The sequence below is a fragment of the Protomyctophum parallelum genome, assembly GCF_964188405.1.
Source record: "Protomyctophum parallelum genome assembly, chromosome: 9".
NCBI classification, from domain to species: Eukaryota; Metazoa; Chordata; class Actinopteri; order Myctophiformes; family Myctophidae; genus Protomyctophum; species Protomyctophum parallelum.
The window spans coordinates 33,550,318-33,567,235 of record NC_139706.1 but is presented as its reverse complement, the minus strand read 5'-3'; the positions used below and the strand labels follow the sequence as shown (position 1 = coordinate 33,567,235).

Here is a 16,918-nt window from a genome sequence, read left to right as displayed (position 1 = left end):
ATATTGATCACATGCATGGATGCCACACACAGAATAGTTTAACTCACTGGATAAACTCACTGGATTATAATTTCTTCAGACAAGAGGATCCCAGGCCTACGAGGTAGGCCTATAATTATTCACTTATGAATGTATAGGCTACTGTTCTTTATCGCGCAAACCAGTGTCGAGGGCCCATGCCCCCCTCCCTCTCTCTCTCCTCTCTCTCTCTCTCTCTCTCTCTCTCTCTCTCTCTCTCTCTTCACCACCAAAGCCTCTTGGTGTGAGTGAGCACCCGCCTTGGTCCAGAACTTAATTAAATAAATTATAATTATATTGCTTCAGCGGAGCACGCACCGTTGTACATAGTTTGTACATATATAGTAGCCTACAGTGGTAATATACAATGGTGCAAAAACGACATAACATAAAAGCCCTAACTGTCCTGCTCCTACATGTGTAGAATTATTAAATTAATAGAGTGCGGGCTATATTCATAGCAGTGACCGCGGCTGTAATTTCTTTCCAGCAATCATTTTTATTGTAATTTGTGAAGCCGCTATATAGTCTGCGGCTGCAAAGCCTTTTTTCTTTTTTTGACAGACGGATCTCAGACAAACTGCTGTCTGCTGAGTCATGCTTGAAGCCTTTTATGGTACGATATGGGGCGTGGATCTATGCAGATGAGGTTGTCGGTTGCTTTTCCGATCACTTTGCACCCGCTGCATTCAGTATGACATACACCTGCGATACGCCTGCGAACCTGTGGTACACACCACTCTCTGAATAACACGTCATCTCAACTTAGCTTGATCGGACGGATAAATACGATATCTGTTTCCGCCACCGTTACACTCTGGCGCATTTCGTTTTTGAAGAATCAGGACCTCTGTGTTTACTAGGCAGAACACAGCCATCAAACACAATGTTTGGTCAGACTATGTGACTCCCATTGGAAAAGCATTGTGGTGGCCATTAAACACAGACAATACACAGTGTGTTTGATATGTGTGTATGAGGCCTAAGAGCGCTGCCCATTTGAGCGGCCAAGTGTGGCTTTGTGTGTGCCCTCCTGTGACATCATGTGGCAGCCATTTATGTGGGCTTTTTACGGAACACTTTATTCTGTGTAAACTTTTTAGGTCAAGTCAATGGCAAAATACATTAACTATGACGAAGTGGGTGCCACAGTGTGTGGCACATGTGACCGTGACGTCATGTGGCAGTGGCAGCCAAGTCTATGGACTATGATGACATTCATCATTTTGAATCTTTCTCCAGCGTGTGGCTTTGTGATGTCCCCCCGTGACTTCATCCTCATACATGGTCATCATGATAATGCTCCGCTCACCTAAGTATAAGTCCTTTGACCTTTTCCAAAGGAATTTGGAAATGAGTCATTTTCCAAAGATAACTATTTGTTATTGATAAGTGTGAAGATGAAGCCACTGAGGTGTTCTGTTCGCAAGCTATGGAGTCGATCTAAGACTCTATGATTGATTAGCATGAGGCCGATGTTGACACAGCTGTGGAGCTCTATGGAGTCCTTTTTCAAACAAAGTTCTGATTGATAAGCGTGAGAACACTCAGGTGTTCTATAGTGACGCAGGTTATCACAGCCCCAAAATTAGTTTTCCTACAAATCAAGTTCTTAATCTGGGAGATAAGTGTGAGAATAACAAGCTGAAGTGTCTGAAGTGTCATTGTATGCTGAAACAGCTCTCAAAGTCAGTATGTAAACAAACACAAACAAAGTTGATTCAGACAAGCATCACCAAAACTCATACTGTTTTTTGTTATATAAAAATAAAAATGTTAACTTCCTGTTGATTTTACGATTTGAAGATGTGGATCTGGGTCCACGGCTCCAGTCCGGGTTTTCTGTTAACATTTTTATTAAAAAACAGTATGTTTTGGTGATGCTCTATAATATCTGAACCAACTTTGTTTGTGTTTGTTTACGTACTAAAAAGAGTGACTGAGAACTGTTTCAGCGTACAATGTAAGTCAAAATGAGGAGCATATTTTTAATTATCAATTTCTAATCACTGGAGCAATTATTTTTGATTTCTTGTCCACATTTTGTCCTCTACATCAGTGGTCCCCAAACTTTTTTGGCCGTGCACCCCATTACCTCCTGACCTAGCTGACGCACCCCAACACTCAGTCCCGTTGTATTTGGCTGAAAATTATACATTTGTTAATATGATTATGGCAAATAATACCAGATTGTCACTGCACTGCACTGTCTGAGAGACATGCAGCTGCTGTATACTTTATATACCATAAAACCACCATTACCCCTTTCATGTCACGTACCCCCTAGAGGGCGTTTGTGCGCCACACACGCACCAGAGTTTGGGAACCCCTACTTTATACATTCTGGCGCATGTCATAATAACATTCTGTGAAAATAGGCTTAGCACTTATCTAAGCTCCCAGATTGGTTATTCTCACTCGCCCCTACTAATACTACTCCTATCCCTAACCCTAACCGCATGTGAAGCCACATAGTCGTAATGGTATGACGGAATTATGGGCAGTGCCCACTGGACTCCGGTCAGCAATGTATATAGATAGTAGGTTTTGAGTGATTAACCTGTGTCTCAATAATGCAGGCCTCAACTATCAATCACATTTTACAGAGTGAAACTTGTATCATAATATATAGTAGTAGTAGTAGTAGTATAGTATAGCCTACACCTACAGTACCCATTCCCAAAGAAAATTACCACATGTACAGTATGATGTGGGCCCAGGTGTGCCCCATTCGCACTGATGATCCTGTCCAGCTCCACTCTGCCAATAATTGTTTTCCAGCTGCACCCTGCCAATCCTGTGAGTCCCTACAACAAGCAAAGCAGTCAGGGTCATCACAGGGGATTTAATAATTTTGCAAGGTATTGTATGTAAGGAGTTTTGATTTAATATGTAGGTAGAAAGAAAAATTCAGTCAGTTAATTACATGCTAAATTTATTTACCAAAACTAACAGAAACATCAAACAATTTCATATATATTTTTACGTAGAAATATTGATATTATTTGGTGCATTGCTTATGCCACTGTGTATGAGGCCAGCCTGATATTGTTTTGGGGCTTTTATGCCTTTATTGATAGGACACAGTGAAGGTAGACAGTAAACAGGGAGAGACATGGGAATGACACACAGCAAAGGTCGTCAGGATCGGGACTCAAATGTGCCTATATGTGGTATGCCTGGACCGCTAGCCCAGCGGGCGCCCCTTTTGTAGTTATCCTTGAAAACAAACTACAAATCAGATTAGGGTTTTCATTAATTCCAATTTGAGCCACAATTATTTCAACAGAATGACGGCCACGTGTGAATGGTGCATTTATATAGTGCCTTTTCCAAGGATTGTGCACATTCACCCATTCACACACACATACACTGATAGTGGAGGGAACCATGCAAGGCCCCAACCTGCTCATCAGGAGTATAGTCTCTTGTGGCCAGACTGTTTCATATATAGCATTCGGAGATTGTGGAATAGTCGTCTTGGCTACACGTGACGAGACTACATCAGGAGCACTAACTCTGGGGGAGCGTTTCCCAAGCGGCCACTCTACCTCCTGAGCCACTGCTGCCCCACGTGTGTACAAGGGCTCCAGGAAAAAATGGTCAAGTACAAAGTACAAGTGCCATACATGAGCCCTACGTGACCTTGTTCTTCATGTCTTCATTCTTCTGCTTGGCAGAGAGAAAAGTAAACAAAGACGCTTTTTCTCAATTAGTTTGTATTCTCTTCTTCCTCCCTCTCCCATTAGTTTGTCTCCTCCCTGTGCTCTTCCTTAACAGTGCCTTCCTTTTCTCCTCTATTTCCTACACTTCCTCCAACCTCAGGAGTTCTATGATATTTATGGCCCCCTTCTCTTTCTCTGTGTCTTTAAACTTGTCTTCTTGCAAGAGGGGCCTTTCAATCAGCTCATTCTTCTCCTTGATGAAGGTCTGGTTCATTTCCTCCAAGGAGGTGAAGGTCAATGGATCTTCGGACAACGGTTCACACTGGGCTTGAGTAGATGAAGATTGAATAGTGAGGATGTCTATGCTCTTTGATTTGCCAAATAAATGCTTCTTCACCCGCCTCACAAAATGGGCACTTTTTCCTGTCCTATCCTCGTTCTCATAGCTGAAGGAGTAGGAGCTTGGCATGACATATCTTTTCTCTGCAATGTCCCTGGCACTGCACAGTGGGGTGCCCGGAACTTCGTACGTCTTATGAAAGTGAGAGTAGTCCACCCTGTAATAGTTCTTCTCCTCGAAGAGTATGGGCTCGAACCGGTGACCCCAGAGGATCTCACTGGCCAGGTAGGAGCTCCGGCACTGCGTGGTCATGCCAGTGGCCTCCACCATGCCCTCCAGGATGACCACTATTTCAATCTTGGACGTCTTCAACTCCTGCATGCTCATGTCATAGAAGGGGCTGTCCTTCTCAATCTCATGGACAATTATAATTGGAAAGACCAGAAGGATGCGGTCAAGTCCTCTGTCAAAGCCCACATCTATGTCCGTCTGGTAAAGGGGGATGTACTCCCCCTCAGCCGTGGTGCGGGATCTCAAAAGTTTCGCCTGCACATGTGCCTCAACCAGTTGACTCCTCCTGAGGTTGCCCACACGCCACATGAGGCACAGTTTGTTGTCCCTCATAGCCACCGTAGCATTGTGACTGAAAACCAAAGTTTCATTCCTCTTCTTAGGCTTGGCTATCTTTGCCATGACAGCGCCGATGAAGAACGCTTCAATAATGAAGCCAATTAAGCTTTGGGAGACAACAATGAAGACAGCGACTGGGCACTCATCTGTCATGTACCTGTAGCCGTAGCCAATCGCCGTCTGAGTCTCTAGGGAGAAGAGGAAGGCAGCAGTGAAACTTTTAACGTTGACAACACAAATGTGGGCATCACTTTCTAAGTCCCCATGGAAGATTGCCAGCAGCCAGAAAACATAAGCAAAGAACAACCATGACAGGACAAAGACTAGGCAGAAAATGATAAGCAACCATCTCCAGCTAAGGTCCAAACATGTGGTGAAAATGTCAGCCAGATAACGCTGGCCCTTTTCAATGACGTTGACAAACTGCACATTACAGTTACCAGCCTTCTTCACAAATCTACTTGGAGGCTGGTGTCGTGTGTGCAGCAAATTGACGGTGCTTTTGCCGTTTGGAATGGCCGTTGTGGGAAGCATCATTCCGCACTCCTCGCTAAAGTGATTTGCTCACACACTTCCCGTCGCCTTTTGTCTGGGACGGCGGTGTATGCTTTGGAAAGGTTTCTTGAAAATATGTTGGTAGATTTGAAACAGTAGGGTAAACACCCAAACGGGAATGCTGTTGGGAGAGGCAGCTCTTTACCTTTTATCCTTTACCTTCAGCACCGATCAGTGCTCAATCTTTACTTACAGTAGTTTTCAGTTCTAACACATTTATTGATATATTATCCCCAACACTAGTATTTTGATGATGTCATGATTGCTGTCATGATTGCTATGGTATCATAGTAAAAGAAAATCCAATGCTGTGACTGTGTCCGTGTCTAATCTCGCAAACCACCGCATGTCTTATTATTAGACCAATGAAGTACCTCTCAGAATATTCTTCACATTGTTTCCTACTTTGAAATATTTTATTTTTTCAGAACTTTAAGGTAATTCCTGAAGTCAATGGAGAGACAAATAACTCCATATTTGGAAGACAGTATGACGTCACATCAACATGACATCACTGTGTCAATATTGTGACATCAGTTCATCAGATGTCATCAGATGTAAGTTCACCCTATGTACAGGGTTTGATTTGGGTTATGCTTGCTGTGTTTGGTAGACAGTAAACAACATGGCCTTGAGTCTGGTCCGGCTGATCGTCCCATCCAAAGCAGCCACGTTCAAAGCGGGGACAGCAACACTACGGACGGCTGGTATCCACACAAGCTCAGAAAGAAGTCTGCGGTATGGCTGGTGGGCCTATGCCCTGGGTGAGAGGACAACACCAAGATTCAATGAGTTCAGTAAAATCATCTCTGTTGATGGCAACCTGGCCTCTGGGAAAGGGGCACTGGCTCAAAAGCTGGCAGACAAGCTGGGCATGCTCTACATGCCCGAGGCTGATACGTTCTACTTGGACAAGATGAATGGAGATAAAGATCCCCTCCCTGTCAGGTTCAACGGGATGTGCAGTTTGGAGAAGTTCTACACAGACCCCAAGGCCGCTGATGGAAACTCCTACAGGCTGCAGCTCTGGATGTACACCATGAGACTGCTTCAGTACTCCAATGCTGTCGAACATTTACTCACCACAGGCCAAGGAGTAATCTTGGAGCGGTCTCCCTTCAGCGACGTTGTCTTCCTGGAGGCCATGTACAAACAGGGTTACATCAGGAGGCAATGTGTGGAACACTACAATGAAATCAAAGGCATCAGCATCTGTGAGTTCCTGCCCCCGCATGCGGTTATCTATGTGGACGTGCCAGCTGAAGAAGTGCAAAAGAAGTTGCAACAAAGTGGAAAGGCATATCTTCAGAATGTGCCTCTATCATATCTCATGAGCATAGAGGACGCCTACAAGACATCATTCCTGCCCACAATCGGTGAAAATGCAGAAGTGCTGGCTTATGATACAACACAAGCACAAGACATTGACAAGGTGGCAGAAGACATAGAATATCTGAAGTTTGACAAAGGACCTTGGCTAGAGCAGGATGATGTCACTTACCACCACATGAGAATTCTGGTGGAAGACAAGCGGAAGGTGTTGAGCCTCGTCTGCATACCAAAGTTCCTGCCAGAAAACACCATAGGGGCTCATGAATTCGACCAAACCTACTACGCCTATAGATCGCTTCCTGGAAAGAAGTACGCACTGGGCTACAATGCTGACGTAGGGGACAAATACATCTGGCTGAAATGAAGGTGTAGGTATGATGACTGTGAATCAGTGATTCTCAAAGTGGGGTCCAGCGACCCTCAGGATTCCTTACCTTGAGGGGGTTACAAATTGATCCCATGTGTACACTCTCAGAGTCATGGAGGTCCTTGAAATGAAAAGGTTTGAGAACCACTGCAGTAAATGAAGTGACCCATCTGTAAGCTGGAAGGTTACCAGTTAGATCCCTGGGTCCTACATCAAATCAAATTAATCAAATTCTACATTGATGACATTAGCCAAAAACGTACATAATATGTACATAAACAACAATTTCACGTATACATTAACTCAAGTCTTTATTTATTTTCCATTTATGTACATTATTTAAGATGATCAGGGCTGTGTGGTATATTGTAGTAGTATCGTTACTGTTATTGTTGGTAAAAGAATCAAGCAGAGCTAACACAAACTTCCCGAAATCGACCGGAGCATGGCTGAACACTGTACAATACATGTATTTAGGCAACAGGAGTGATTTGGTATGACGATTCGGTATGACGCATTTTAATATTGTTGCCGCCGGGTAGAAACCTTGTATCTCCAAATTTAAACGTTTTTTTTTTTTTTTTTTGTGAACGAATGCCCTACTTTGTCAAACTACAGTGTCACACAAAAGTAGCAAAAATAGCGGATCTACAACCTCACGAGTCACAAGACTCGTTGTTAGCTTGTACTTCTCTATTTTTGCTATTTAAATAATAATAAAATATAAACGTTCTGTCTTTAGATTTTATAAATATTGACCCAAGGAAAAGTATTAACAAGAGCTTATTGTATGACTAAATAATAACTCCATTGGAACACGGGTCCTTTCTTCCATTTCCTGAAAAGTAACATTTTTGGACATTCAACTAAGGTTTCCAGTGAGGGCAATATGCTTGTCAGTCTTTATGTAGTCATGTGTAGCAATGATTATTTTTCCCTTTTCCATATTGTTCTGGCTGCAACCCAGCATAACATAATCAAGCAATCTCAGAATAAAATCTAAATGGCTAAATGGCTTTTGACATGGAAGTGCATTTTCAACAATGACTGATTTGATGCAGATCTGAAAAACATTGAAAAACTGTTTATCAAGAAAAGAAAGAGAAGAGAGAGAAAAAAAAGTCTGTTTCTGCACTCTGCAGACTTCTCTTCCTCCATTAGAACAGATCATTTAGTTCGAGCCAGGCTTTTATTGAGCCCACTATTGAGCTTTTTCTATTCTTTTGTGGAAAGACAAAGGTGACAAATTCTGAACAGAACTGGTATTTTATTGGCCAGTTACTAAAAACAACATAGAAGTTACTTAAATTGTGACAGAGTTTGTGGCTGACCACCATGTAAAATGAAATGAAGATTTGCAGGTATCAATAGAATTTTAGACCGACATGGTTATGCCAACGCCCAACGTGGATGATTGGATTTATTTCTTGATCGCCTTTTGTCTTTCATGTTTAGACATGACGTCATGGGCTCAATAACAGGCTCGACAAGCCCAAAGCTAATTGATACAGAGACAAAATAAATGTGTTAATGAGTATGTAATGGGCTCTGGTTTTGAGCTCCACCCCTTAGTTCTACAAGCTCATGACATGAGCTTGTAGAAGATTTTGCTATTTTAGGAAAGCAAATTAAATTCTGGTAGAGATCTTCAGAGTTAGTACTGTACTACCCTCGGAAACCCAGACGTTTTATTTCCTGGAAGAAAGTAGGCTACTGTACCACCTCCTGAGCAGGACTCAAAGTTCTGAGAACCTTATCTGAAACAGAACCGTAGCATATGGAAACAAATCCCAGAACCTGTGAACTACGTTTCACGGCACAACACGGTTTGCTTTAGTTCTTTAGTTGAAAAGAGCTGTAGAAACAGCTGCTGTGTGACCAGAGTTGTTTTGATCGGACATAAATGTAAGTCTCTCCATCTGTCTCCAGTGTTATTGGACCTGATTTTTAACCGTGATCCTTAATAACCACCTTCAACCTGGCATCCCGATTTTGTGTCATTATAGGCCAAGATAGCCTGATGAAGGCTGCATAGGCCGAAACATTGCTGTTTCCCTAATAACGTTTTTTCACTGCATTTGAAGACATTGTGCGGCTGTTCTTTTTCATTGTCGGGCACCTTACCCTCTCCTACACACCTGTCGTCTGTAGGTGTGCAAAAGCCTTGCTTTTTATTGTGTCATTATAGGCAAAAATTCTCAAAATATTTAAAAATATATATATTCAAAGATTTCCAAAAAATAGCCAATCTACAAGTTCACGACACGTCACATCATCGCAACCCATCTGGCACGTTGTGTAGCTTGTAGATCGTAGTTGAGCCATTCTTGGATCGTATAAAATAGAACTTAAGGTTAAGATCATCGGGAGAGGGAGATAGAGGCAACACAAATTCAACTCAAAGTCCTGAAATCGATCTTTTCAAGCGGATCCGAGTATCTCTGATGGACTTTTCTTTTCGCGAAGACATCAAATAACTTATGAGGATTTCGTATAATATAGCAATGTTTTCTTCCTCTCAGTAATGTCTCGGAGGTTCACAGGCGGTCTCGTTTCCCTCACACTGAGGTCGCTCCTTCTGCTGCTGTTCCTCTGGCAGGACCTCTAAGGTCTGGTCCGCTGCTGCCTCCTGTGGTCCTGACGATGTCTGACCGTCTGGAGAAGCTCTGCCTTCCCCGGTGGCGCTCTCCGACACCGGGTCTACCTTGTACTCTGCCTTAGTACGGTCCTTCTCCTCGCCCCCTCCTCTCCCCTCTGGCTCTTTCAGAGTGTCCTGGGGTTTAGGGTCGTCCCGCCGTCCTCCTTGCTCCGGTTCTCCCTCCCCCCCAGGGCTGTCGAAGACGTTCTCCTCGTCCCCGTTTGCCTTCGGGCTGGGCGGATCACCGGGGGACAGGTTGTCCCCGTCGCCGCAGGACCTCCGGTGCTGCCTCGTGGGTGGGCGCCTCTTGAAGGACAGCCGAGCGCGACTCTGCGAGGAGGGACAACATGAAAATATGAATCAAATGTATTGTCATATCACACAATTGCAGGTGTAAAAACATTCCCTATACCCTACCGCAGACGGGCAAGATTATCCTCTATATCCAATCTTAAGCCTCCTGATTTGCTCACTCACAGTCAGTCAGTCCCCATCATTTTGTTAAACAGGTTTGATATTTATCTCCCTACTTACTGTCTGAGTGGAATGGCACGGTGTGTGGTGTGTTACGGGAGAACCAATGAAATGTAATGCTGACCTCAGAACACATTGTAATGAATATAAATCTCCTGTAAGCAAGAGAGAGGCAGTCTACAAAGAGACGGACATGAACTGAATGAGAAATGTTTTACATTTTTTACAGCAGTGGTGTAAAGTACATTTACTCAAGACTCAGATCTACAAGCTCACAACGCCTCGAGATGCTTGTACTGTAGATCGGTGTAGCGGGGAAAATAGCAGACCATGTGCGGAACCAACGGTCAAGTTGACTAAATATTGAGGCTTTAAAGGTTAACTATATGAAAATTAAAATACACAGCAACGTGAATCCAGCTATCTATGAAATCTATGAAAACGTTGAATCTGCAACACAATTGTATACATGTTCATGTTGTGAGGGTCCCTGGTTGCTTCATCTCTAAGATGATCCAGGAGTGTGTCTGTGTGATGCTGCCAGATTTTGATATCATAAAAGACCTGTAATCTAAGCCCATCTTTAAAATAAAGAGAATAGAGAAGAAAGGAACACAGAACAAGGAAAATAATAGGAAGGCACATCAACTGTAATATACAAATCCAATATACATAAGGTGCATGAATTTGAAAAATAGCAATGGATAGATGGCACAACGGAAGGCAGAAATGCTTCTTGTGGGTAGGTGGAAGACATCCTTTTTTATATTTTGGTCGTAGTACATTTACATATGTAAGGAATTTGACTCAGCAGTTGATCACATAGGTCGACTAATGAATAAAATGCTGAACTGGAAATTACTTTTCTTTGAATGTTCTGCCTCGGTGTATTACTTTAATATCTGAGAATGCCATAGTAACAGAAAATTATAAATCAATATCAATGTAAAGTTTTAGAAGCTATATTCATATTCTAATAAACAAAAGAGGGAGTGTGAAGAACCCTGCACACATTCCTCCCCAGAACTCTGAAGGAGAACTGGGCTAAAAGGATTACATCGTCAAATCCCCCTGGTTGCTGCTGCATGCGGGCTGCCATCGGAGGAGCTTCCTCCAGCTTATCTGAGCATCTACAGTACGTACTTAAAGCCAGGACACAGCAAGCACTGGGACACGTGAGCTGTGCTACCAGGGAGTGGCCATGTGGCCATCTACCATGTCACAGCTCCATAGATGGTGTGGCCTCCCAGGGATGACGTGAGAATTCTTCTAGGACCCTGCTACAGTAACTGTGATGACATTGGAACTAAGCTCTGTTTTATTCTTTTGACAAATATATGGTCATGTATAAGTATCCCCCCCCACATTTAAAACATCAATCAATTATTTCCTTGCTTAAGTTACTCAAGCAAAGTGCATATGTGAAGTTGTGTTACTGCACAGTTATTGCAACTGTTCCTCAGCCTGCTAGTGTGGGCTTTGGGGATCTTATATCCCCTTTACTCTTTGGGCATACCAGATGTACTGTATGTGTGTGATTGTCTTCTTCGTCTCCAGCTTCCAGGTATGTACGAACATACCTTGTTTATGTTCGGTAGTGGAGGACCTTCGGGACGGCTCTCGAAGCTGACGTGTTCCTCCTCTTCACTGGACAGCAGCGAGGGCCTCGGGGCGGTTGGGGACAGGGGGCTAGCAGGGCTGGGGTTGCTGTTGGTGGGGGACAGTAGTGGGGGCTGCAGCTTGGCTTCAGGGCTCTTGGGCGAAGGCAGCAGGGCAGTGGGGGACAGCGCAAGGTTGGCCTGAAGGGAAACAGTCATGTTCGACCAGTTAAACCCATTATACTTACCGTAGTTGGCTGAGGTTCCCCCACGGCTCTGTATTTATAGTATTTCCCTCCATACCACATCTCTTTACCAAAAATAGCAGATACAAGACATCTCTATAGACTTGTGATGTGTTGTGTTTGACGAATGTTCACCACAGTGGTTGTAACATGATGCAGTCATACTCATAATACAAACTATACATAGTCAATTTAAAGACCCAATTTAAATTGACTGCATGTAAATAGTGCATGTTACCAGATAACTGCTGTAAAATATGGTGTAATAAATACCTAATAGCTAATTATCATAAATTAAAAAATCACTTACTCTTTAAAAGTTATGAATATTGTAACAAGCCAAGGGACAGATGAGACTACACTATGTCAAATCCATTAACCACTTAAGCCCTACTACAGTATTGTATTTAATTGTATGACAGATAGCGAAAATAGCCGATCTACAAAGTCGCAATGCATCGCATCTGCTATTTTCTCAATTTTTGACAAACCTTTGGACATTTTTGCCTATAATGACATGCCCAAAAAAGGGACACAAGATTGCAAGTTCTACTACATTTACAGTGAGAAACACTCAACTTGGCCAAACATGTTAAAACCTACTTGCAAATTCGACTGATAAGGAGAAGAAAATGTGCTTAAACATAAATGGAACAACAATGAGGGGCGCTTTATCAAATCCAAAGTAATTATTAGTTATAAATCTGACAGCACTGAAAGAGAGAACATAATTAGCTCCAAACATGAATGAATTGTCATTGTCAGTAATATAGTTTCTCTTACAGCTACATGTCTGCTATTGCTGCCTGTTAAATACTGTAAGTCCAATTTTGACCATGAAAGGTGTGTAACAAATGAAGGATATCATTATGATTGATTCTCATTATTGTTGTGATTATTATTTCCCTACCTGAACCGGAGAGAACAGGAAGAAAGAGAAGCGACAGCCCTTCTGCCCCATGGCCGGCCACTGTGTTAAGTGTTGAACTAAAGGAAGTGTGGTAGCTTAGACTAGAGGCTAACAGGCCCCTGTGAACAACCTCTTTAGCTCATCAATGTGAGCCGATTGAGAGGCGATCATCACGCATGCCCCTCCTCTCTCTCAGCACTCATTCATTCAAGACACCTACAAGCACCTACACTAACTGACCAGAGGGTGGCAGCAATGCTCTAAATTTTAAAAGACATACTGCAGCAACTCATAATGTAATAGCAACTCATAATGTAATAAGGGCTCAAAAAGGCTCATAATGTAATAAGTTAAATGTAATAAAAACTCATAATGTAATAATCAGCTCATAATGTAATAAAATCATGAGCGCATAACGTAATAACAGATTTTTCAAAAAAAGACGTGTTACATTATGAGTTGCCTTAAATAGGCAGCTCATAATGTAATAAAAGTTCATAATGTAATAATGGCCCATATTGGTGAGAAAAGTCTTACACTGTCATTGTTATTACCTCTGTTGACAAATGTAGACTTTCATATGGCCCATAGTCTTACACTGTCATTGTTATTACCTCTGTTGACAAATGTAGACTTCCATATGGCCCATATAGTCTTACACTGTCATTGTTATTACCTCTGTTGACAAATGTACTTCCACATGGCCCATATAGTCTTACACTGTCATTGTTATTACCTCTGTTGACAAATGTAGACTTTCATATCGTCACCTTATTAAACTAATTAAACTAAAAATATGAAAAAATATGACTATTGACATACAAATAAAGGTGTATGTCAATCATGTAACATGTAAGGATAAAATGACTTAAGGCCAATATCTGAACATGCCATTTTAACTTAGGCAATTATAAACGTTATTTAGGCCAAATTACTTCTGCAGTAAGTGACTTAGGCAAAATGTTTTATTCCAATTATTTTTAATGAACCATGGTTTAGGGTCAGCCACAGAGTGTTTAAAATAATATCAGAGAACAAAGACATTTGACACTGAAGGGGAGTGAATTTGGAGTGAATGGGAGTGAATGGGACTGAATGAGAGGTACTGTTACAATGGGACTGAATGGGAGTGAATGGTACTGAATGGGAGGTACTGTTACTATGGGACTGATACTATGGGACTGAATGGGAGTGATTGGGACTGAATGGGACTGAATGGGACTGAATGGGAGGTACTGTTACTATGGGACTGATACTATGGGACTGAATGGGACTGAATGGGAGTGACAGTCCCATAGTAACAGTACCTCCCATTCACTCCCTCACTCCCATTCACTCCCTTTCACTCTGAATGGGAGTGACAGTCCCATAGTAACAGTACCTACCATTCACTCCCATTCACTCCCTTTCACTCTGAATGGGAGTGAATGGGAGTGACAGTCCCATAGTAACAGTACCTCCCATTCACTCCGATTCAGTCCCATTCACTCCCCCATTCACTCCCATTCACTTTTATTCACTCCCATTCAGTCACATAGTAACAGTACACCCCATTCTCTCCCATTCAGTCCCATTCACTCCTATCGTGTCAGTCCCATAGTAACAGTACCTGCCATTCAGTCACATTCCCTCCCATTCAGTCCCATTCACTCCCATAGTATCAGTCTCATAGTAACAATACCTCCAATTCACTCCCATGCACTCCCATAGTATCAGTCCCATAGTAACAGTACCTCCCTTTCACTCCGATTCAGTCCCATTATATCAGTCCCATAGTAACAGTACCTCCCATTCCCTCCCATTCAGTCCCATGCACTCCCATAGTATCAGTCCCATAGTAACAGTACCTCCCTTTCACTCCCATTCACTCCCATTCTATCAGTCCCATAGTAACAGTACCTCCCTCCCATTCAGTCCCATTCACTCCCATTTTGAAAGATGTGTTAAAATGGCCTAAGTCACATTTTATTATGACTTAGGCAAAATAATTTGGCCTAAGTCTCCCTCTTGACATAGGCCATTGTTTTAATAGGGTGTAACAGGAAGGCCTTTTACATTAGGGCTCGGGCGATTTTACCAGAGGTGGCCAGCATCACCAGGTGGTGATTTAGGCCAAAAATGACTTAGGCAATTAGTTTAATAACTTATTACATTATGAGTTGCTATTACATTATGAGTTGCTACACATACCTCTGGAGATGAATGTCTGAGTGGTCTTGCAGTGAAAGAGTGAGCTATAGTTGATGACAAGTGGTATCTGACTATCTGTACCTGTTTTGTACCTCCATTTTTGTTTTCCCTGTGCAATGCAATGTACTCTATTGTCTGCTTTTTGTTTTACATTACATTGATTGTATTCATTAATATAACGTGATGTAATAATGTAACTACAAACTCAAGGACCTGTCGCGTTCCTTACAGTTCACTTCACACATAATCATTCAATCAGTGGTGTGCAGACATTTAGAGGGGCAGGTGCTCAAGTGAAAAAAGGGCACCTTGTGCAGCGCGTGGAACTGGCCGGTTGCCTTATAGTGTGAGATTTATAGATTTTGGGGCCTAAATAATATATTAGAAACTTTTTATCAAGAATTGATCAATGTCACCATGGTCCACATTATACCACATAATGTACAGTGTACACAGTACAAAAAAGTAATAATCAAAAGGGCACATAACATTGCTGTCCTAGTGTCTATCTGTGCACGCCACTGCATTCAATCTTACAACAGAAGCCTGTTTGCCTTTGTTGTGTGGGTAAATGGCATACAAGCTCACAACGCAGCATGCTCTGCGAAATGTTGTGATTTTGTAGAGCGGCTATTTTCGCCATGCAACAACGGTGTGCAACAACATGTAAATCAAGCCATTCACCAACCTGTAGCATCTCAATCATGGCCGAGTTTCTCATCTTAACCTTAAAGGGAAGTGGGGAGACGACCGTAGGTTTCTGCAAGATAAACAAGACAAAACCAGCCAAGTCAAGAAAGAGACCGTTGAAGGTATGGTTGGCATGTGTGGTTTACGTGGTTGGATGCAACAGATATGCAATATAGCAGAAAAGGCAATTGCAAAAGTGAAAAATAGATTTGTAATATTTAAATGAAGTGGCCATTGTCAGAATCAAATAGCTTGGTATTTGGGAACATAGAAAACGACTTACATCTGAATCCCCATCATGGTTGTCTGGGTGTTTCTGGGTGTTCAGCCTTAAGGAACATGGAGGTCTTCGTCGAATCGGCCTCTACAAAAGTATAAATGAGTGTGAGGTCTCTCTACACAAACTGCAGTCATACTGTAAGTGTTTCTCTACTGTGGTCCTAGCGACTGAGACAACTGCTAGTGTTCTATTCCATCAGCTCATTCCAATCAAATGGACTGAAGTAAATATTCCTACTTCAAGTACACTATCTAACTTGACTAAAATTAGACAAATAAGGACGGAGAGTCTGCATCAAAGTCTCAGGCGGTCGGATGAAAGGAAACAAGCAGAGAGAGGTGAACTGAAGATCCATCGATGTATTTATTTCATGATATTGGGTTATCGCTTCATCTTGGAGCAGTGACTGTGTTTTTACGGTAGATTGACTTTTTCTCAAACGAATAATAGATATTAAACAAAGTTAAGAGACAATGTTTTGCGACACTAAAAGAGTTCATTTATAACAGATGGAAGAGTTTCAACAATCTATCTGTATTCAAAACGTTTGTGTAATGTAAGTTTATTCAACATATATGTAGGCATGTGTTGATATGTGTTTTGTCGAAGTTTAAATTAGTTAAAAAAGTTGATTAAAGAGCCTATGGGTCTTGGAAATGATTAAATAATGTTTAGCTCGATTGAAACAATTGTATGTGGCTGTGTCAGTCGGACGATAGTGGCCCTATCAATACGCGTCAGTACGTAATTCGTCTTGGTATTAATAGAGCTAATTATTGTTTTCTCGTATGAAATTTAGTGTGCGAATACTAGTCAACTAAGAAAAGGCAGTTAGGTGCCGCGACGTGCGAGGTTTTGCTGTTAATATCGAGATAATTTAGCCTGTAAAGGTGAGATAAGTTAACAGTAGCAGCGTAGGTCGATTCGTCATTTACCAGGCCTTAAAGGGGTACGGAATAGTGAAGTTGCGGCGTGCTGTTATCAAA

The 16,918-nt window shown here is 42.1% G+C and overlaps 3 protein-coding genes across 5 annotated transcripts in view; 1 reads left to right on the top strand and 2 right to left on the bottom strand.

The window, feature by feature from the left end:
* Positions 1-3,822: 3,822 nt before the first annotated feature.
* On the bottom strand, positions 3,823-5,187 carry LOC310864533 (inward rectifier potassium channel 2-like; the record flags this gene model as incomplete). Its single annotated transcript, XM_083773221.1, has 1 exon — positions 3,823-5,187. One exon carries the CDS (start codon positions 5,185-5,187, stop codon positions 3,823-3,825), a length of 1,365 nt encoding a protein of 454 aa, XP_083629347.1.
* Positions 5,188-5,833: 646 nt separating this feature from the next.
* Positions 5,834-6,904, top strand: LOC310864127 (NADH dehydrogenase [ubiquinone] 1 alpha subcomplex subunit 10, mitochondrial-like; the record flags this gene model as incomplete). The annotated part of the gene is made up of 1 exon (XM_083772699.1): positions 5,834-6,904. The coding sequence occupies one exon, from the start codon at positions 5,834-5,836 to the stop codon at positions 6,902-6,904; it is 1,071 nt and encodes a 356-aa protein (XP_083628825.1).
* A 325-nt stretch (positions 6,905-7,229) lies between these two features.
* LOC310864822 (capZ-interacting protein) overlaps positions 7,230-16,918 on the bottom strand; it is a 31,945-nt gene continuing 22,256 nt past the window's right edge. For all 3 annotated transcript variants that reach the window (XM_083773613.1, XM_083773614.1, XM_083773615.1), the window contains exons 3-6: positions 15,936-16,016; positions 15,651-15,722; positions 11,600-11,818; positions 7,230-9,875 (exon numbers count right to left, since the gene is read on the bottom strand). In XM_083773613.1, coding sequence (XP_083629739.1) covers positions 9,426-9,875; positions 11,600-11,818; positions 15,651-15,722; positions 15,936-16,016 — 822 coding nt within the window. In that variant the 3' untranslated portion in view covers positions 7,230-9,425. The remainder of the gene's footprint in view (positions 9,876-11,599; positions 11,819-15,650; positions 15,723-15,935; positions 16,017-16,918) is intronic.